Source organism: Sciurus carolinensis, chromosome X (genome assembly GCF_902686445.1).
Source record: "Sciurus carolinensis chromosome X, mSciCar1.2, whole genome shotgun sequence".
In the NCBI taxonomy this organism is placed as follows: Eukaryota; Metazoa; Chordata; class Mammalia; order Rodentia; family Sciuridae; genus Sciurus; species Sciurus carolinensis.
This window is the reverse complement of record NC_062232.1, coordinates 99,498,232-99,517,673: the sequence shown is the minus strand read 5'-3', so window position 1 is coordinate 99,517,673 and position 19,442 is coordinate 99,498,232. Positions and strand designations below refer to the sequence as shown.

The window sequence follows — 19,442 nt, the reverse complement described above, 5'->3', positions numbered from 1 at the left end:
CTTGCTTCAGCCTCCCAAGTAGCTGGGCCTACAGGTATGCCACCATGCCTACCTATGGGCAATTTATTATTTTTAATATATTTCCCCAACTTTCTACATCCCATACGCATTACATTTTTTATTGTGGTCAAATACAAACAGCATAAAATTAACCACGTTAACCATTTTAAGTATATGTGGACTACTTTTAAAATTAGAAACCATCCTATTAATAAATAAGCATGCACTAAGCAGGCTTTCAATTTGCACCCACACTACATTTATAACAATGTGACTATTATTTATCTGGTCAGGGACAGGAAAGAACCCAGACAGATGATAAGTGTCATAGACTGGAGTGGCAGAAATGAGTGTGATCATGTATGTTTGTCCAAAGGGAGCTTTGATAAATAAGTACTTTCAGGCTTTTTAGTGCTTAGGTAAGCAATGGCCCCGATCAGCAGAGAATACTACAGAGGAGAAGCAGGAAGTGGGGAGGGGCACTGAGCAAGCAGACAGACAAGTCAGAGTCATGTGGAAAAATGAACAACTGAGACTAATAATTTAAAATTGTAGGGACTGGGGATATAGCTCAGTGGGTAGAGTGCTTGCCTAGCATGCACAAGGCCTGGGGTTCAATTCCCTAGCACCATCAATCAATCAATCAATCAATCAATCAATCAATCAATCAAACAAATTGCAAGTTGAGTGCAGTCGCTCATGCCTATAATACCAGCGACTATGGAGGCTGAGGCAGGAGGATTGCAAGTTAGAGGCCAACCTCTGCAACTTAGCAAGACCCTGACTCAAAAAAAAAAAAAAAAAGTAATAAAAAGGGCTGGGGATGTAGCTCAGTGGTAAAGCACTCCTGGGTTCAATTCCCAGTACCAAGAAAAAAAATTGCATTAAACTGACTCCAAATTCATTTCTATGCAGCTCTTCAGGAATATATCACTTATATAAATCAGGATTTGTCCAGAAGAGGTAAGGGAGGGAGACAGGCAAGTCAATGGAGGTACAATTTGAAGGGAGAGACCTAGGTTAAGGGAGGATTCAAAGCCACACTCCTGCTTGGATTGGGAGCCTGCCCCTATTATACAGATGTGGCTGTGATTCCCCAGCCTTATTTGAACCAGTCTGATTTTTTCTTTCATTGAAACTGCCTTATATTAAGACAAGCCTATTATTCACTTTTAAACCTCTGCTACTAGGCTTTCGCCTCTATGGTATCTAGAAAAAATGCAAGTTCCCCAGGTAACAATTAGGACAAGGCATGGCCAATCCCACTAGGATGTGGCCTATTTTACCATTAGTCCTGCAGTTACTCCTCAGTGAGGGTGTCAGGGACTATTGGATCCTTGCTGGCTACAGTTGTCGGCTTATTTCATCCTATGCAATCGTTTCACTGAGGCAAGGTACAGTGAGGAAGCAAGAGGGCTGCACATTCTTGCTATGGATGTGGCAAGGAGAGGGTGAGTTAACAGGCTACATTCTATATTCTACTCCGTGAATTTGGAGGAAGGAGAATCACAGTGCTGTATCCAGGAAGAGAGGACAGAAAAGGGCCTCATCCAGAAGCTTCATGAAAGACTGAGAACAGCATATAGTATGAGGTGGCAGCTTGGGCTCAGGCCAACAGCCCTGAGGTTAGTAGCAGAAATGCCACAGAGTTGGCGTTTGTATAGTATCTGCATGAGCAGTCATGAGATCCTCAGAAACCTGTTGTTACCTACCTACAAACACTTCAAGCCATCGTCTCACCTGCCACCATCACTCCTCACCTGCATCTTTCTCTTCACGGTGTCAAAGGGAAAGGAGAGGGTCTGGGTCACCACAGCAGCCAGACAGACAGTGGTAAAGTTCTGTAGCAGAGAGAACTGGTCTCGGGGTCCATTCCAGATCTTCTCCAGGTTCATGTAAACTAGAAGGGAGCCAGCGGAGAATGGGAGAGAACCTGCAGAGCAACAAGAGGCTGCTGTCTGGGGAAAACAGTGGCTTGAGAACATGTATGCTGGGACACCTCCCAGCTAGCAAAGGAAAAAGGAGGGACTCTGGGCTTGTTGAAACCACTCTGACTCAATGAGCACCAGGGCACTTTCTCAGGGGATCACACACACACACACACACACACACACACACACAAACACACACAAACACACATTTATTTATTTATACTGGGGACTGAACCCAAGGGCACTTAACCACTGAGTCACATCCCCAGCCCCTTTTTGTTTGTAATTTCCACAAACCCAGAGTGCTGGGGACTCGAACCCAGGCCTCCAGCATGAGAGGCAGACCCTCTACGAGATGGGCTATATGGCCTGCACCCCCAGCCCCTTTTTGTATTTTATTTAGAGACAGGGTCTCACTGAGTTGCTTAGGGCCTTGCTAAGTTGCTGAGGCTGATTTTGGACTTGTGATCCTCCTGCCTCAGCCTTCCGAGCTGCTCGGATTCCAGGCATACGTCACTATACCCAGCTGATTTCTATATTTTGATAGGGGTTGTGTTATTTGTCAAAATGCATCAAATGGTTCATTAAAGGTGAAGGTTTGTGTGTAGTTTGCTGTAAATAAATTGGACATAAAAAGAACCATAAATATTGAACTTGAGTTAATAGTATACATTTGAAGTGTTTAGGGCTGAAGTGCACTGATATTCACAAGTTACGCTGAAATAATCAATAACAAAGATGGACTGAAGATTAGGATGGATAGATATGCAATAAAGGAAGAATGTTAAGTGATCTGGGTGTGATGGCACACACCTGTCATTCCATTTATTCAGGAGACTGAGGCAGGAGGAACAAAAGTCTGAGGCCAACCTGGGCAACTTAGTGAGACCCTGTCTTAAAATTAAAAATAAAAAGGGCTGGGGGTATAGCTCAGTGGAAGAGTGCCACTGGGTTCAGTACCCAGTACTACAAACAAACAAAAACAACCCCCAACAAAACAAAACAAAAACAACCAACCCCCACCTCCACCCTGGCAAAATGATAAGTGTAGCATCTAAATGGTGGGTATATGGGTGTTTACAAGTCTTTTAACTTTTCTGGGAGTCTAAAATAAAATGTTGGGAAAAATCACTCCCATAGAAGAAAAGTTAGTGGGCAGCACCTAATCACATTTTGGAGCTTAGAAGGGACTGGTCTGTAGCTATGAAAGAAGCATTTTGTGAAAACTGTATTCAGGGAGGGTACCTGATATTGGATGCAGTAATATCAGGGCCCAGTGGGCACCCTACCTTGTGAGGCATTCTCACCTTTCTAGTAACTAAGAAGGTGAGCAAGTAATGCAGTAGGTGGCCCTCATAAACTTTGGGAGCCATCTTCAATTTACAGAGGGACTAAATTTCTTCCCCAAAATGAGATTTAAAAGAGGGGATAATACAAGTGGGATAGCTTATCATTAGACCAGGTAATATTTATTAAAAAAGCATATGAAAATAACTCACCAACCTCCCATTTACCTCTATTCAGAAAATCTCTGGGGAGCTCATGCTATGTGCTCTATGCCAGATGCTGGGAATACAAAGGTGCAGGCTATAATTTCAGGAGATGCTTACCATTGAGGCAAGAGACATCCCAGAAAAACTAATAGGGTATCATCCCTGTTATGCATCATAATAGGGGCCTATACAAGATGCTTTAGGTACACAAGGATTGAAAGGATTCAGTTTGGGAGAATGAGGAAGGACTTGACAGAAGAGAGATCTTTTGAACTTGGTCTGGAGGAAAGGGTAAGAGTTCATTAGGCATCAAGAGAGTGGAAAGGCAGACTAGGTAGAGGGAATGGTATGTAAAAAGGAATAGTATTTCTGGGAAACACAAGTCCTGTATAGCTGCACATGAGTGCAGATGGAGGCATGGCATTGGGATGAGATGAGGTGGACAGGATTGGCAGGGGCAGGTTGAAGGATCTGAAATGCCATAAGGAATATGAGCTTTCCCCCTTAGCACAGAAGAGCCAAGGAAGGCTTTTGAAGAGGGCAGGTGGTGACGGGGCTGGGGTCATAGCTCAGTGATAGAGCACTTGCCTAGCACGTGTGAGCCACTGGGTTTGATCCTCAGCACCACATAAAAATAAGTGAATAAAAAAAGGCACTGTGTCCATCTACAACTAAAAATATATTTTTTAAAAGAGGGCAGGTGGTGAAACAATCAAATGTATTTGAAAAGATCATGCTACCTGGCAGCAGTGTTGGGGACTGCTTTTCTGCCACTATTGCTGAGCCACCTCTACTCTGTACTACTCTCTTCCATGGGATGTGACTGGCCAAAGTTTAGGAGTGGGGTGTATGGTTATGGGATAGATAAAGTAATTGGCTCCACACAACCTTGACCTTGGTAAAACTGATTTAACTGGTTACAAAGGTATACGATATATTCATATATGCAGAGAACACAGCCTTTTCTTGAAGAAGGTAAAATGTTCCATCTTACCTAAAATAGTGAGGGAAACCCCTCGATAAAGGGCCAGGAACCCTTCCTGTTGATAGACTGTAGAAAAAGCATGGAGAATCCCCTTGTAAGACGGTTCCAGCATGTTCTGCACAATCAACCGGGTTTTGATGAGGTCTGTAGGATATGTCACAATGGTGGAAACTATGCCTGCGAGACTCCCGGCCATAATGGAGCTCTGTTGGGAAATATGGCCCGAGTCATCTGTGAACAGCCCAACAAACCTGGGAGAAAATAGGGGAAATCCCAAAAGAATCAGATATGGATTGTGCTTCTATGCTGTACAGTACTTCTCAAAATATTTTCCAGCATCTGTGAGTGCTTTATTTACAAGGTGATAATTTCTACTCTGTTAGAATTAATAGAGTAGAAATAATAATGTCTTTAAATCCTACTATATTTTTATAATGCTAGTTATCGATAAAGAAAAGGTGCCTAACCTTTCTATTTATATCTGTCCTAAATTCTTCCCACTTTGTTTCAAGCAGTTTCCCCTTTCATCTGCATACCTGTCAAGTCTAGCTTGCCTGTGAGGTATAACACACAGAAGTATTTGGTAAATACGAAATTGGAATGTACTCTTTCCATCCTGTGAAAACTGAAAAGGAATGGAGTTTCTTGAAATGATGTCTTAGCATCCCAGGAATTGAATTTTGAAAATATAGGTTTAATAATGTTAAAGTTTTCTAGGAGGTCATGGATTTGGATTGAGCACCTATACTGGGCCTAACAGATCCAACTGATAGTTTAATCACAATAACTGAGCTTTGGCTGGCAGCAGAAGGTCCTATAGCCAGCTAGTTAACTTATTAGGCTATAAATAACCAGTTAAGCTGTAACCAATTGATTAGTTGACTCAGTTGTTCTCCAGGCTTTCCTCCTGTTTTCCTATAAATGCTGTCTGATCACATTGTTGGTTGGAGTTTGCCAAGCTGGCTTGATTCTGGGAGCTGTTCAGTATGTGAATTTTGTATTTGTTTTGTTCAAATAAGCGCTACTAAATTTAATTGGTTTAAAGGAATCTTCCTTTTAACAATAATTATAAAAGAAGATGCTCTGTCTCACTAGTTACCAGAAAAATGACAAACTAAACAATGACAAGATACCATTTCTCACCAAGCAGATTGGCAAAGATCAAAAAAGTCTGATAATGCCAAGTGATGGTGGAAATGGGTAGAAAAGAGTCTCACCCATTGCTGGGAGAAATAGAAATTTGGCCACTTTGCAGTACCTAGAGAAATTGGAGAAACATCTATATTTATCCCATTAATTTCATTTGTAAGTGTACACTCTAGAGAAACCCTTCCAAGTATATGTACGAAGACACATACTACAGTAGTGTTTGTAAATATGAAAAACTCAAGCAGCCTAAATGTCCATGGGTGAGGGGATGGATAAATTTTGACTTTGTCATACCATGGATACTAAGTAACCATTACGATGAGTGAGCTTGGAACTATGTGTCAATATAGATAAATCATAAAAGCATAATGTTGAATGAAAAAAGCAAACTGCAGAGTGATATATAGTGTATGATAACCATCTATTTAATTTAGAAACCCTTAAAGCAATACCTTACATTATTCATGAATAAATATATATGAAGAAGTATAGAAATAGACCTCTGGGAAAGGGGAGAGGGAATGGGACTGGGAATGAGAATGAAGACGGGTTCAGCTTTTTCTGTTATGTTCTCTTATATCTAAAAATGACATGTGGCTGCCCAATGCAGTGACCCATACCTGTAGCCACTCTGGGGGCTGAAGTGGGAGGATCACTTGAGGACATTTGGTTTGAGTGTTTACTAGACTATTCTTTTTATCTCTCCACAGTTTTACAATTTAGTTAAAATGTATTTGGGTGGAGTTTTACAAATGCAAAACATAAAGCTTCTCTGTTACAATTTTTCTAAGCAGGGGATCCCCAGTCACAAGGGCCCAGCCTGGCAGAAACTGTTACAAGGGGACTTCTCACAATACCTGCTCCCTGGCCAGGAAGCAAAGCGGTTTTACTCTTTGCTGATGAAAATGAAATATGAAAGGGCTTGGAAGTCAGGAAAAATTATATTTTCTGCCAGAGAGTAGAAATAGGGAGCGAGATAGTGAGGGCTTGAAATAAAAGTGAACAGAGCTAGATTAAAATAAGTGCTTTATTTTTTTTAAAATGAAAGCATCCCCAGTAATTTAGCTTTAAAACCTCCGGTGAAGAGGTTATTTTTTGCTCCTTCAGCTGTCAGCAGCCCAGGGCCCTGTGCATGATGAGTGAGTGTTAAGGTGAGACCATTTTAAAAGGTTCTAGGCTAGCGCTACTGCTCCTAGAAAACACTCATTGATTAAAAACATCTCCTTCAAGCTACCAATTTTTGTGTGTGTGTGTGTGTGTGTGTGTGTGTGGGGAGCAGTACTGAAATCAAACTCAGGAGTGCTTTACCACTAAGTAACATCCCCAGCCCTTTTTACTTTGAGACAGGGTCTCATAAGTTGCCCAGGCTGGTTCAGTGGTTAAGTGCTCCTGGCTATAATTCCTGGTGCAAAAAAAACAAAACAAAACAAAACAAAAAAAAAACACAACAACAACAACAACAAAAAAAAAACAAAGCATGTAATTAAAGCTGGCATTCACCAATATACTATTTGCCTCAGTCTTACTGTCTGTGTCCTTCCTCATTCCTCCCTCCTCCTTTGGCACTGCTGTCAAGTTGGAGGGGCAGGGGAGGTAGAGGAAGTAGAAATGCTTGATTGGATGTTGGTAGCAGCTGGAACAACCTAGAAGGTGGAGTTTGAATTGCCAAAAGAAACATCATTCATTCTCATTGTCCCACCCTTCTTCCCCATTCCATTTGGTTACTTCTAGGACACTGATTAATTGATTACCCATTTGTTGAACATCCATAATGTGCCAGACACTGTGCTAGCTCTCAGCACAGATCACATAAGAGAGCTGAACAAGCCTGATAAGGAAATGACTGACAGGGCAACCAGTGAGAAACAGGCTGTTGGTCCTCTCAATGACTTGAATAGAAGCAGAACCTTATCTTATTTCAGTCTATTTTATGAAGTAGGGTCTTACTGTTAAATATACAAAATTAAAAAGAAGAACCAAAGGAAACCCTTTCTTCTTAGACTCCTATCATCTGACATAGGGATGAGGAACACCAATCTCTCATTAGAATTGCTAAGTCAAGATAGGCAACCCTGATAGGCCAGCAATGACGTTATCCTGGTGTCTACATCTTAAATGCTTGTCTGATTGGCTGGGGATGCTGGGGTTCCCATTTCTGTTCTTCCTCCCACCCCCACACAGACATACATGCACAGAAGCTTTTCCCTGGGAGGCTGGATAAGCTAGTGAACTGCAGTAACCCCTTCCTTTCAGCCAGCACAGACATTCCACACACCCTGGATACATGTGATTAGAATGGCTAACACCTCAACCTAACACACGCTAGCAGCAAATATAGCAAGCACACGCTCATGGAGTGGTTATTCAACAAGGAAATGGTGTGTTTCTAAACAATTTCAGAGCAGCAGGGACACAAACCAAAGTTTTTATAGACAAACAGTTGTGGAATAAAGTTGGGGGAGGTTTTCCATTTGATGTATTTGTAAGTCATCCACTGTGTTATCTATCACTGTTTTATGACAGGAACCTAGCTACTGATAGATACTATCAAGTAGATTTTCCATCTTGAATTTGAGTAAGCAGATATTTCTGCTGTGAAATGGCAGACAAAGCTCTGGAGTGACTCCATAAGCCAGAAGACCTGGTTTCAAGTTCCAGCTCTGCCATTGTGTTTGTAGCCAAGTGGTTAACCACTCTGTTCCCTAAATGTGCCAACCGTTTATGCTTTGTTCAAGCCCATGAGCAGAAGCAGTACCATTATCCCATCTATCCACCTGTTTTACAAATTTGTGGTAAGGAAAAGAGCAGAAATGAATCATATAATGATGAGTCAAGAATATCATCTTTAGGTAGGAAGGATGACATCTTGATTTATCAACCACTTTGCTTTCCATCTATGCCTTGCCATTCATTGAAATATTTCCTTTTAACTTCCAGAAAGAAAATAGTCTTGCAAGAAGAAAGATATTAGCAAATCTAGTCTACACAATCCTGTGTTCTTCCATGTATCATTCTCTTTTACTGTCACCAGCCTATTTCAGGTGCCCTCAGATGCCACATGGACTAGAGCAGGCTCCTAATTGGTCCTGCCATCCCAGCCTTCCTCCTTTCTAGTCATCCTACCATGCCACCATGTGACAATGATTCTATGTGAACTGTTTTAATCACAGCACTGCCCTGCCACCCTGCAAAAAAATTTCCCACAGCTACCCTTGCATACCAAGTCAAGTCTAAACTCCTTAACCTGATCCTCCAAGATCACATCCCAACCTGCCTTTCCTGCTGCATTTCCAGTCATGCTGCATGCCTTCCCGCCTCTGGCCTTTGCAGACATCACCTGCAGTTCTTTCTCCCAATCTTTACCCAGCAGACTCATTCTTTTTCCCAAGGCCAAACTCAAATCTTTTTCCTCCTCTCTGAGGTCTTCATGCCTTTTTCATCCCTCATCAAAAGTGCACATTTCTATAGCACTTTATCCACAACAATCATGTGCTACTTTGTAATTTATGGTTAGAGATGCACTCACTAGTCTACTGGTCTTATTCTTCTATTACTCTATAAGCTCTTGGGGGGCAGAGAGATCACGCCCCTTTCATCCTTGCATTGACCTCAGCATCATAAACACAGTGAGTATTTCAGGTACCCTAACTAAATTAATGTCAAATGAATTCAGACATAATAGAGTAAGAGATCTGGCATCAGAGTCAGGTGGTAGCACTCAACTCTGTGGCTGATGTAGTATACCAGTCTGAGTCCAATTCTGCATCTCTCAAATGGACATAATACTTCCTGTCTAAAGACCTTACGGGGCAGGAGTTGTAGAAATCTAATGACACACACACACACACACACACACACACACACACACCACACTAGGTGGTTAGCAGAAAAGTCACAATACACACTGCCTTTTGAAATTCTGCTTCCTGCTCCCTGGTACACGTTTCTATCCCACACAAAGGAAGATATCCATATCACTTTGTGGAGAAAGGGGGAAGTGAGGAGAAATCCAATGATTAAAACCCAGAAGAGATTGTTTACAGACTGCAGGCCAGATGTTGCTGAGGGCAAGGGGGGACTGTGGAGGGAAGACGACCTTGACAGAAATGCCACACAATCCTACCCATGATTCCCTCCCTAGAGAAAGAGAAGGGAATTCTCCTCCCAGGCAGAAGCAAAATAAATGCCAGCTGACAGGACTCTGTGAGAAGGATTCTGTTTGACATGTCAGGTGAGCCTTCCAACTCTGGCCTTCCAAGTTTAACAGCATCAAGGCAAAAATCCTTTGACTGTTAGCCACCAAGTCTAAACTATGTAGTCAAGGCTCACCAGCTCTTGGGACTGGAGTTGTAGCTCAGTGGTAGAGGCTTGCCTAGCTGGGGTGAGGTTCTGGGTTAGATCCCCAGCACTAGAAACAAACAAACAAACAAACAAAAATACAAACAAAGACTTTCTGGGCTATGGGCTGTTTGTCTAATTCAGAGCCAAGGCCAGTGCCCACCGAATAAGGATCACAAGGACAATCCTTCCAAATACAGAAATAGCTCTCCTTCCTAAAATGTCACTGCTCCCATTTCTTCTTTTAGGTTTTTTTGGTTCCAAGGCAAATGTGTCTAAGCCCTGAGGAAGCTTTCAGGTGCATCCCACATTTGCATCTCTAGATTTTTTTCCTAAGGAGTAGCTGTGGATGTGGAAGAAGGTGCACAGGCCCAAAGAACGAGGCCAGTGGGCAAAGGGCTGAGGTGAAGCATTAGGCACAGGGGACTGACTCTTCAAAGCTCAGGAACAGGGAAGCTGCAGCCTCCATTGGGATCTAAAGTCAAGCTTCCATTAGTCTGGGTTTGGGGCTGGGCAGGAATCTTTGGCTTTTCTTGGGCAAGGGACCAGTCCCTCCCACCTGGCTAAGACCTTTTTTTCTTGGGCATTGGCCATACACACTTACATACACACACCTTCAAGAGGGTCTCTCTCCTAAGTCAGCCAAAGCAAAAATTTCCAAGTTTGTTGAACCGATGGGAACGGTCTGGAGTCATCTCTGGAGATCTCTTCATTCCTTTACCCCAAATCTCCTTTTGCTCCATTCCACCTGCTCACCCCTGTCACCCCGGAAAAAACGCCCTGGGCCTGGGCTGCGTGCCACAAAACTGCATCTCGCGGGGCAGGAATCCCAAAAGCAAGTGAAAAGCTTTGGAACTGGGCTTTGGGGGCCCCAGGTATGGCCTTGTGGCCTAAGTGCTCCGGGGAGCCCCCACGTGATGTAGGAAGGGGGCAGGCCCCGCTACAGGGCCCGACATCAGGCGGTAAGGTGGCGGTGAACCGCCGCACCCGGCCTGGTCCCGGCCTCCCTGCCCCGCCCGCGCCGGCCCGGCTCTTACTTGCGGTAGGCGGCGAGCTGCACGGCGCTGCAGGGGAAGAGGCGCAGGCACGCCACCCCGTTCCCCTTCCACAGGGCCCTGGGCCCCTCGGCCCGCCACACCCGGCGCCCTATGGCCCACGGTCCCCGGGCGTGGCCTCGCGCGACGCCGACCTGGGCCAGCACGGTGGCGAGCTCCAGGGGCGCGGTGAGGCTGAGACTGAGCGTCCCCGCCAGCCCCGCGCACAGTAGCCGCTGGCTGCCGGTCAGCCGGCCGTCCCGCCTCCACGTAGCCATCGAGCCCGGCCCGGCCCGACCCGGGAGACCGCGTGGCTCGGGCCTGGGGTTCGTGGGCCACTGGCAAAGGGGCGGGCCAGGCCCCGCCCGGCGTGGGGCGGACCCGTGGGAGGAACGGAAACCCCGTCCACGCCTGAGCCGGCCTCGGGGCTAGGGGTGGGGTCGAAGGCCAGCTGACCTGGGGCCCTGGGACCTCATGGTTTGAATAGCGTGGAGTCTCTTCTGGTGGCAAGACTCGATTTTCAGTTGAGAACGGTCACTATTTTCTCAAGGCCTAGCAGCTAGACTGTTTGTTTCCTAAGCGATCAGCGATTCCTCTGCCCCCTTTTTTGTCCCTTATCTCATGCCTCCTGGCCTTCTTTTCCCCCCTGGCTCTTCCCTCTTTCTCCTTTTCCCTCCAACCTTTTTTTTTTTCCTGCCCAAAGAAAAAGCCTGGAAAACTATGCAGTGTAGAACGAACAAACCAGTAACAGTCATGGCCGCTACCCATCAAACACTTGACAAGTACTGGATTTTACAAATATCATCTCAGTTAATCCTCAGAACAGCCCTTAGTAGGTGTGACCTCATTTGGAGAGACTGTAGGTGTGGTGGTTAGAACATGGACTCTGGAACCTGCCTTAGAATCTTGACTGCAATTTGCAAGCTGTGTGACCTTGGGGAGGTCCTTCAACCTCAGTGTGCCTCAGGTGTTTCATCTGTGATGTGAAGATTATGGTTTCTTTCTCCTAGGGGTTGTTGTAAGGATTAAACGAACAAAGACTGGGACAGGTAAGCACTACTTATGTTAGTTATGGTAGTACTTTACAGAAGAGAAAATTAAGATCCAAAGACATTGACTTGCTAAAGGTCACAGTACTACTAGAATGCAGAATCAGAATTCAAATCTTGATCAATTTTCTGCCAACTTTCACTAAGAGCTACACAACACATCCATTAGTACTGCAGAGTGTAACTCCAGTAGGGACATTATCAGTGATTCTCTTAGTTACCAGGACAATTAGAGGCTAAGAAGTGTTCAGAGTGACTTGACCAGAGTCCAAGAAGGATTTTAATAAGTTTTAAGAAACTTCCATTTTATTTTTGTGTTTCTTTTTTTTTAAACTGGGGATTGAACCCAGTGGTGCTCTACCACTGAACTACATCACCAGCCCTTTTTTATTTCTTTTAACATAGGGTTTCGCTAAGTTGCTGAGGGCCTCTTTACATAGCCAAGACTGACTTTAAATTGTGGTCCTTTTGGGATTACAGGTGTGCAAGACTGCACTAGGCTGGCTCCCTGACATTTTTTTTACAGTACTGGGGATTAACTCAGGGGTGATCTACCACTGAACTATGCCCCCAGCCCTTTTTATTTTTATTTTTTTGAGATAGTGTCTCATTAACTTGCCAAGTCTGATCTTGAACTTGGGATCCTCATGTCTCAGCCTTCCAAATTGCTAGTATTACAGGTGTGCACCACCATGCCCATCTCTCTCTCTCTCTTTTTTTTTTTTTTACAAAAAACCATATCAATAATAATAATTACAAGGAAAGGGACAGTGAGCAGTCTATTAGTGTGAGCAAGATGTTCCAGGGACCGGTTACTTTTAGGATTGTGTAGTATTTTCTGCATCTATTAACACAGGATGATAAATGAATCTTTTTTAAGCATGTGTGCGTGTGTGTGTGTGTATTTAAATTGACATATAGTAATTGTACATTTGCATATGGTACAGTGTAATATTTGGATACATGTATATAATGTTTCAGTGTATTTGCATATCCATTGCCTTGAATATTAACAATAATTTATTGTATATTTCAAAATTGCTAAAAGATAGGATTTTGAATATTTTTAAATATTTCCAATGCAAAGAAATAAAGGTTTTTCTGAAAGGCGCTGCAGGGCTTTGATTGGGAGAACTTGTTCTACTTACATTAGCCCTGCTCTGCTCTGAGGAATTGGGAAATGCTTATTTTTCATGTTTTGTGAATTATCCTGTGTTCCTGTAAGTTTCTTTTATAGATGTGGGAATATGGCAAAAGTAGGTTTATGACTGGAAATCAGAGGACAACAAATTTTAAAAGGGCTTGAATTGGAATTTGGGACTGTGATAAGGAAATCTTCAGGCACCAGCCTGTTCTAAAGCATTCGGCCAACAGGACTGGGTCCTAAAGCCCTTGCAGGGAGCCTCTGTCTGGGACTGGAACAGTTGATGCAATACCCTATTGTATGGAGATGGGATCAACTGAGCTGTGTTATTTGGTTTTGTTTTAAGGCAAGTTATGTGAGAGTTTCAGTTGTACCAGTCTTGGGAACTGAATACCCTTTTCTTTAGCATTGCCAGCACCCCACCCCCTTCAGCACAAATAAGATGTTCAAGTGAGCCAGATGCAAGAAGGGCCATTTTAAGTCTTCATAGCTAGAGGCCAAGAAAGATAATGAGTCAATGGTCTATTTTAATCTCAAAAGTATATTTTAGTATATTTTCTCTGCAGATAACGAACTGTAAAATGAGTAACAGCAAAGTATGTATATGATGCCTTCTGTGTTTTCATGATAATGTGCTAACAAGATGTGTTCATTTTTGATTCAGTCAGTCTCATTCATTTGCAAAGCTTTGGGTACAATATGTGCATTGATTTTTTTTTGTATGTGTGTGGTGCTGGGGATGGAACCCAGGGTCTCCTGCCTGCTAGGCAAGCGCTCTACCACTGAGCTACATCCCCAGTCCTATATATTGATCTTGAGCATAAATAAACCCCTGAGGGTATCCAGTGTTTATATTGTGGACTCAAACTAACCTTACTGCCTCTTTTTCATACTTGTTGAAAAGTCTTTGAAGGGCATCATTAAGATCTCCAACTTTGGGAAATATATGAAACTTGTGTGCTATACTAAAAGCAAATGTATAACTAAAAATAAGGAGAAGTAGTCAGTCAGTTAAAAAAATCATAGGAGAAAGGTAGCTAGCTCATTCCAGTCAATCACCTTATTTAGGCCTTAGGAGATACTAATGGTTTGTTATTCCTCCAACTCTCATTTTTCCATTTCTGTTCTCACTGAAAATTTTTGCTCAACACATCATTATCTTAGCTTGACTTGCTAATAGTTCTTATAATCTATCTTGCAGCATTTATACTAATGCTCTTTGATTCCTAGTCTAATTTTTCTTTTATTCAGTACTCTTATGGAATCTTGTAAATTACAAAAGTGGTACATATCTGTTGTGCCAAGTTAGTACAGAAGTGTACTGAGGAAAGTGACATCCATGCTCTGAGATAACCACTGTTAAGAACTTGGTGTGTGTGTGTGTGTATTCTCTAACTTTGTGCTCAAATAAATGTCTACTTATATGGGGTTGTTTTCTTCTTCCTTCACTTCCCTCCCCTCCTTATGTCTTTCCTCTCTCCCTCTCCACCTTTTTTCTTTCCTCCCTCTCTCCCACCCATTTGTCCTTCCTTCAGAATAAAAATGAAATCATTTCTCTAGAAGGATAAAACAATCAAACAAAACGAAACCCCCAAACCTGGTAATCAGGATATCTTTGGGAAAGGAAACCAAAACATTTGGGAACAGAGGTGGAAGAGGGATTGAATTGTGACTTCATTTATTCCCCTCTTCTTTTTGCCAAGTGTTTTAGTCAGTTTTTTTTTTTGGCAATGGGGATCGAACCCAGGGCCTTGTGCATGCAAGGCAAGCACTCTACTGACTGAGCTATCTCCCCAGCCCCTTAGTCAGCTTTTTTAATACTGTGACTAAAAGGACCCAACCAGAACAATTATAGAGAAGGAAAAGTTTATTTGAGGGTTGACAGTTTCAGAGGTCTTAGTCCATAGAAGTCTGGCTCCATTCCTTAGGGCTCAAGGTAAGGTAGGACATCATGGCAGAAGAATGTGGCAGAGGGAAGCAGCTCACATGTTGATCAGGAAGCAGAGAGAGAGTCTGCTTGCCAGATACAAAATATATACCCAAAGTCATGCCCCCAATGCCCCATCTCCTCCAGCCACACCCTACCACTTCAGGTACCACTCAGTTAATTCCTATCAGGGGATTAATTCACTGATTAGGCTAAGACTCCCACAACCCAATCATTTCTCCTTTGAACCTTCTTGCATTATCTCACATGTGAGCTTTTTGGGGAACACTTCACATCCAAACCATAACATCATGGGCATGTATAATCAATTGAAAAAATTCTCTCCTCCTTCAATTTTCTCTGAAGCATTCCCATCAGATGCGGTGTTTTCTGTGGTACTGCCTAGTGGTGAGGTGTTTTGTTTTGTTTTTTAAAGCAAACAACTCTTGATTCTGAATGGAGCAAAATTCCATCTTCCTTCTATTTACATGGTGCTTGCATTCTTGGAAAATACTATGTATGTAAACACTGTGAAGAACATGTTTTGTTTTTAAGGGTAAAGCAATATTAAGTTCTCAATTCTGATATTTATAAATAGGTTTTCCACCTACATGATCTGGTGGGATCTTTGAAAGTTATGCAGGATTGTCTTGTGCATTGCAGGTGTGGAGCATCCTGGCCTTTGTCCTTTAAATACCAGCAGAAACCAGGCGGGTGGTGCTTACCTGTAATCCTACATATGAGAGTCTGGGACAAGAGACTGAGACGTGTTTGAGGCCAGCCTCAGCAACTTAGCAAGACCCTGTCTTAAAATTAAAAAAAAAAAGTAAAAATGACTGAGGATGTGGCTCAGTGGTAAATCACCCCTGCCTGGGTCCAATCCCTAGTACCAAAAAAAAAAAAAAAAAAGCTAGAAAAATACCCTGATCATTTTTCCCTCTCCATTTCCAAATGCTTCCTAGGAAGTGATGTCATTCATGTTGACAACTACTCTCTACTTGCTGTGCCTGCTTGGAATGTTCTGTCCCCTGTTTTTTGCAGAGTTGGTTCTTTCTTGTCATTCAGGACTCAGCTTAACTGTTACCTTCTCTGAGATGGCTTGCCTGACCACCCAATCTATGGACCCCCCCCCATTTACTTTACACATTGCCCCATTTCAATTCTCTGGATAGCATTTAATCCTATCTATCATTTTTTCTTTTCATTGTCTGTTTCCTCCTATCAGGATGTAAGATTCATGAAGCAAGGGATCTTATCTCTTGTTCACAGCCCTGTGTGTTCTCATTAGCTGGAACAGTGGCTGTCTCATCATTAGTGAACAGGAGTACACAGGAGATGGAGAAAGAACACAAGGAAGGAGAGAAGAAAATCTCTTCAGTTGTATGAATTGGAAAAGGTTGGCAGAACACAGTGTCTTCATGAACTGATTTATTTAGGGAATATATCATAAATTCTAAAAGATGAGCTAAATCCATAAGATCAGTAGATTAATCAATTTGCAGCAAATACTAAATCAGTACTGTCAGAAATTAGATATTTGCTATTTTAAGTCTCCCGCCACTTCTGTGGACTGGTATTTGACAGTGACACTTGCTTTGCTTCCAAATCATCATTTTCACCATTTCTTTTGTAACAATTTTGGCAAGTGTGTCTAACAGTGGCTTCAGCAGCTCTGCATTTTGCAATTAAATTTAATACCCTTAAAAGGTGGTTTCCACAGCTTTTGCATTTGGCCCAATGAATTTAACTTTATGCAATGCTTGAATGTCCTTTCATTTGGTTTCAACATTTTTGGTGACATTTGAAGCAGGAAGGTTTCGTATCAAAACGAGGGAACCTTTCACTCGCTCACTACTCACCCATTCACTCATTTATTCATTACAAAAATGTTTATTGAATAGTTATCTGTATCAGGAACTGTGCTAGGGACACATGTCACATAATGGAATTCAATTTACTCCCATCACCAGGCCATGATAATCCAAATTTGTTATTTATCTTGGTAGTCACATGATGCTTTTAGTTTCTTTGTTGCTAGTATTTTTCCATCACTAATAGATGGCCATACTTCTGTAATACTGATCTGAAGACCTAGGAATAAACTCATGACACATATACACATTTAAATTGATATACAGTAATTGTACATATTAATGTGATACAGTATGACATCTCAATACATGTATAGAATAGTTACAATCAGATCAGTGGCATATCTATCTCCTTAGACATTTATCAGTTCTTTGTGATATATTCAAAATCCTCTACAAAAAATCCTCTCTATAGGCTAATTTGAAATATTCACTTAATTGTTGTCAATCATAGTTATCCTCCTGTGCTAGAGAACATTCAAACTAATTCCTGCTATCCAGCTGCACACCACACCCTTAGCCATCCTCCTTCCATTTCCCCCTCCCTTCTCAGACTCTAGCAACTGCTATTCTACTCTCTACTTCTATCAGATTAACTTTTTAGCTTCCACATATGTGAGCACATGCAGTATTTGTCTTTCCATTTCTGACTGATTTACTTAATGTTCTCCAGTTCCATCCATGTTGTTGCAAATGGCAGAGATTTCATTCTTTTATACAGGTGAATAATATTCCACTGTGTGTGTGTATATGTGTGTGTGTGTGTATGTATCGTCTTTACCCATTCATCCATCGATGACTCCTAGGCTGGTTCCATATCCTGGCTGTTGTGAATAGTGCTGCAATAAACATGCATGGACAAACAAAAACCTTCCATCCAAATGCTCATAAGAATGAGTAAGTGAGGGAAAGGTTCACATGTTTTTATGTGAAACCTTTCTGATTCAAATGTTATCAACAGTGTTGAAACTGAATGAAAGGACATTCAAGCATTGCATAAGCATGATTATGATTGACCTTGTCTAGCCCTCATTTATGTTGGTATGACTTGCTTCATCAGTGTTCTACCATTGCAAGAGAAACTGAGTGTGATGATTGCAAAAGCAGTAGCTGCAGCACCCATGACGTGAGGGACATTGTGAGGCTGGGGCATTAAATGCTTCTTATTGTCAGAATTATCTAGCTGCGGATTTTACTGAAGAATTGGCTGAAAACATTTTGATCATAATGAAGAGACTCTTGAATTGCTTGATTAAGTGTCTTCTAAAGAATTTCCCCAAAGTGGATGGCAGTGGCGAGTGGCTAATTGTGTCAATTTGGGTCCTCTAGGAAGCAGATGCTAACATGGAGTTAGGAATTCATGATGCTGATTGGGGATGATGCCTGTGAAAGATAAAAGGGCAGGGAGCAAGATCAGGCAGGGAAAGCCTTCAGATCATAATGCAGATCTGACACATGTGAGAGCTTGAGGGGAAGAAGAAGAATTGGGCAGAATCTCCTTAGACTGAGGCAGGAGTGACAAAGTCTTGGTCAACCCAATGGCAAGTTCTGGAGGAAAGGCTGCCTGTTACTAGTCCAGTGTTGGATGGAAATGACCAGACCTTAACTCTGCCACCCTGCTTAGTCATCAACTGGAGGTTGCACAGGGAAAACATGGCCTTGACAAGAATGCTGTGGCTGCCTGGTGTGGTAGCACATGCCTGTAATCCCAGTAGTTTGGGAGGCTGAGGCAGGAGGATCGCAAGTTCACAGTCAGCCTGAGCCAAAGCAAGGCCCTATGCAACTCAGTGAGACCCTGTCTCTAAAATAAAATATAAAATAGAACTGGGGATGTGGCTCGTTGGACAAGTTCACCCGAATTCAATCCTTGGTACCCCCCCAAAAAAGAATGCTGTGGCTGAGGCCTGAGCTAATTGCATTCTCACAGACATATGGCAGATTATTTCTTTTTTTTATGAGACAGAAAAAGTGAATGATATCTTATTACTAATACCAAAAATGAAGAAGAAATTTTCATTACTTCACTTTAAGCCCAACACAAAATCAGAGAATAAAATATGGGTAAACTTATTCTAACTAAAATGAACATGAAGTAAACTTGGCAAAGCTTTTCAAAGTACACATAAGGCAGACAAACAATATAGAAAGATAATCAAATTTTTCTAAAAGGCGGAGTATTTCTTGAAGAGAGAGCTGAACTGCATACCTCCATGCCTGCCATGATCTACCCTCTGTTTACAGTAACTCCTCCAGATACGTTCAGAGTTCCTGTGGACCTCTTTTTATGAAGGAAAACTTAGAATAGGGGATTAATAGGAAGAGCTGCAGCTTGTCTTGCTGCAGTGGTGTCAGGGCTGCAACTGGCTCTCACCTTGTCCCTTCTCCACTACCCAAATGCTATCTCTGTATCGATTTTCTGCCCGCTTGATCTATTAACTACTGACAGAGAGGTGTTGAAGTCTCCAACAGTAATAGCGGATGTATCTATTTCTCCTTGCTGTCCTATCAGTTTTTGCTTCAT

General features: G+C 42.4%; 1 protein-coding gene across 2 annotated transcripts in view; it reads right to left on the bottom strand.

Annotated features, from left to right (window-relative positions):
• Slc25a43 (solute carrier family 25 member 43) overlaps positions 1 to 11,265 on the bottom strand; it is a 45,476-nt gene extending 34,211 nt beyond the window's left edge. The window contains exons 1-3 of one of the 2 annotated variants that reach the window (XM_047536958.1): positions 10,934 to 11,265; positions 4,419 to 4,660; positions 1,761 to 1,933 (exon numbers count right to left, since the gene is read on the bottom strand). In XM_047536958.1, the coding sequence (XP_047392914.1) occupies positions 1,761 to 1,933; positions 4,419 to 4,660; positions 10,934 to 11,208 (690 nt within the window). In that variant the 5' untranslated portion in view covers positions 11,209 to 11,265. The remainder of the gene's footprint in view (positions 1 to 1,760; positions 1,934 to 4,418; positions 4,661 to 10,933) is intronic. The other variant, XM_047536959.1, reaches the window with a different exon arrangement.
• Between the last annotated feature and the right edge of the window lie 8,177 nt (positions 11,266 to 19,442).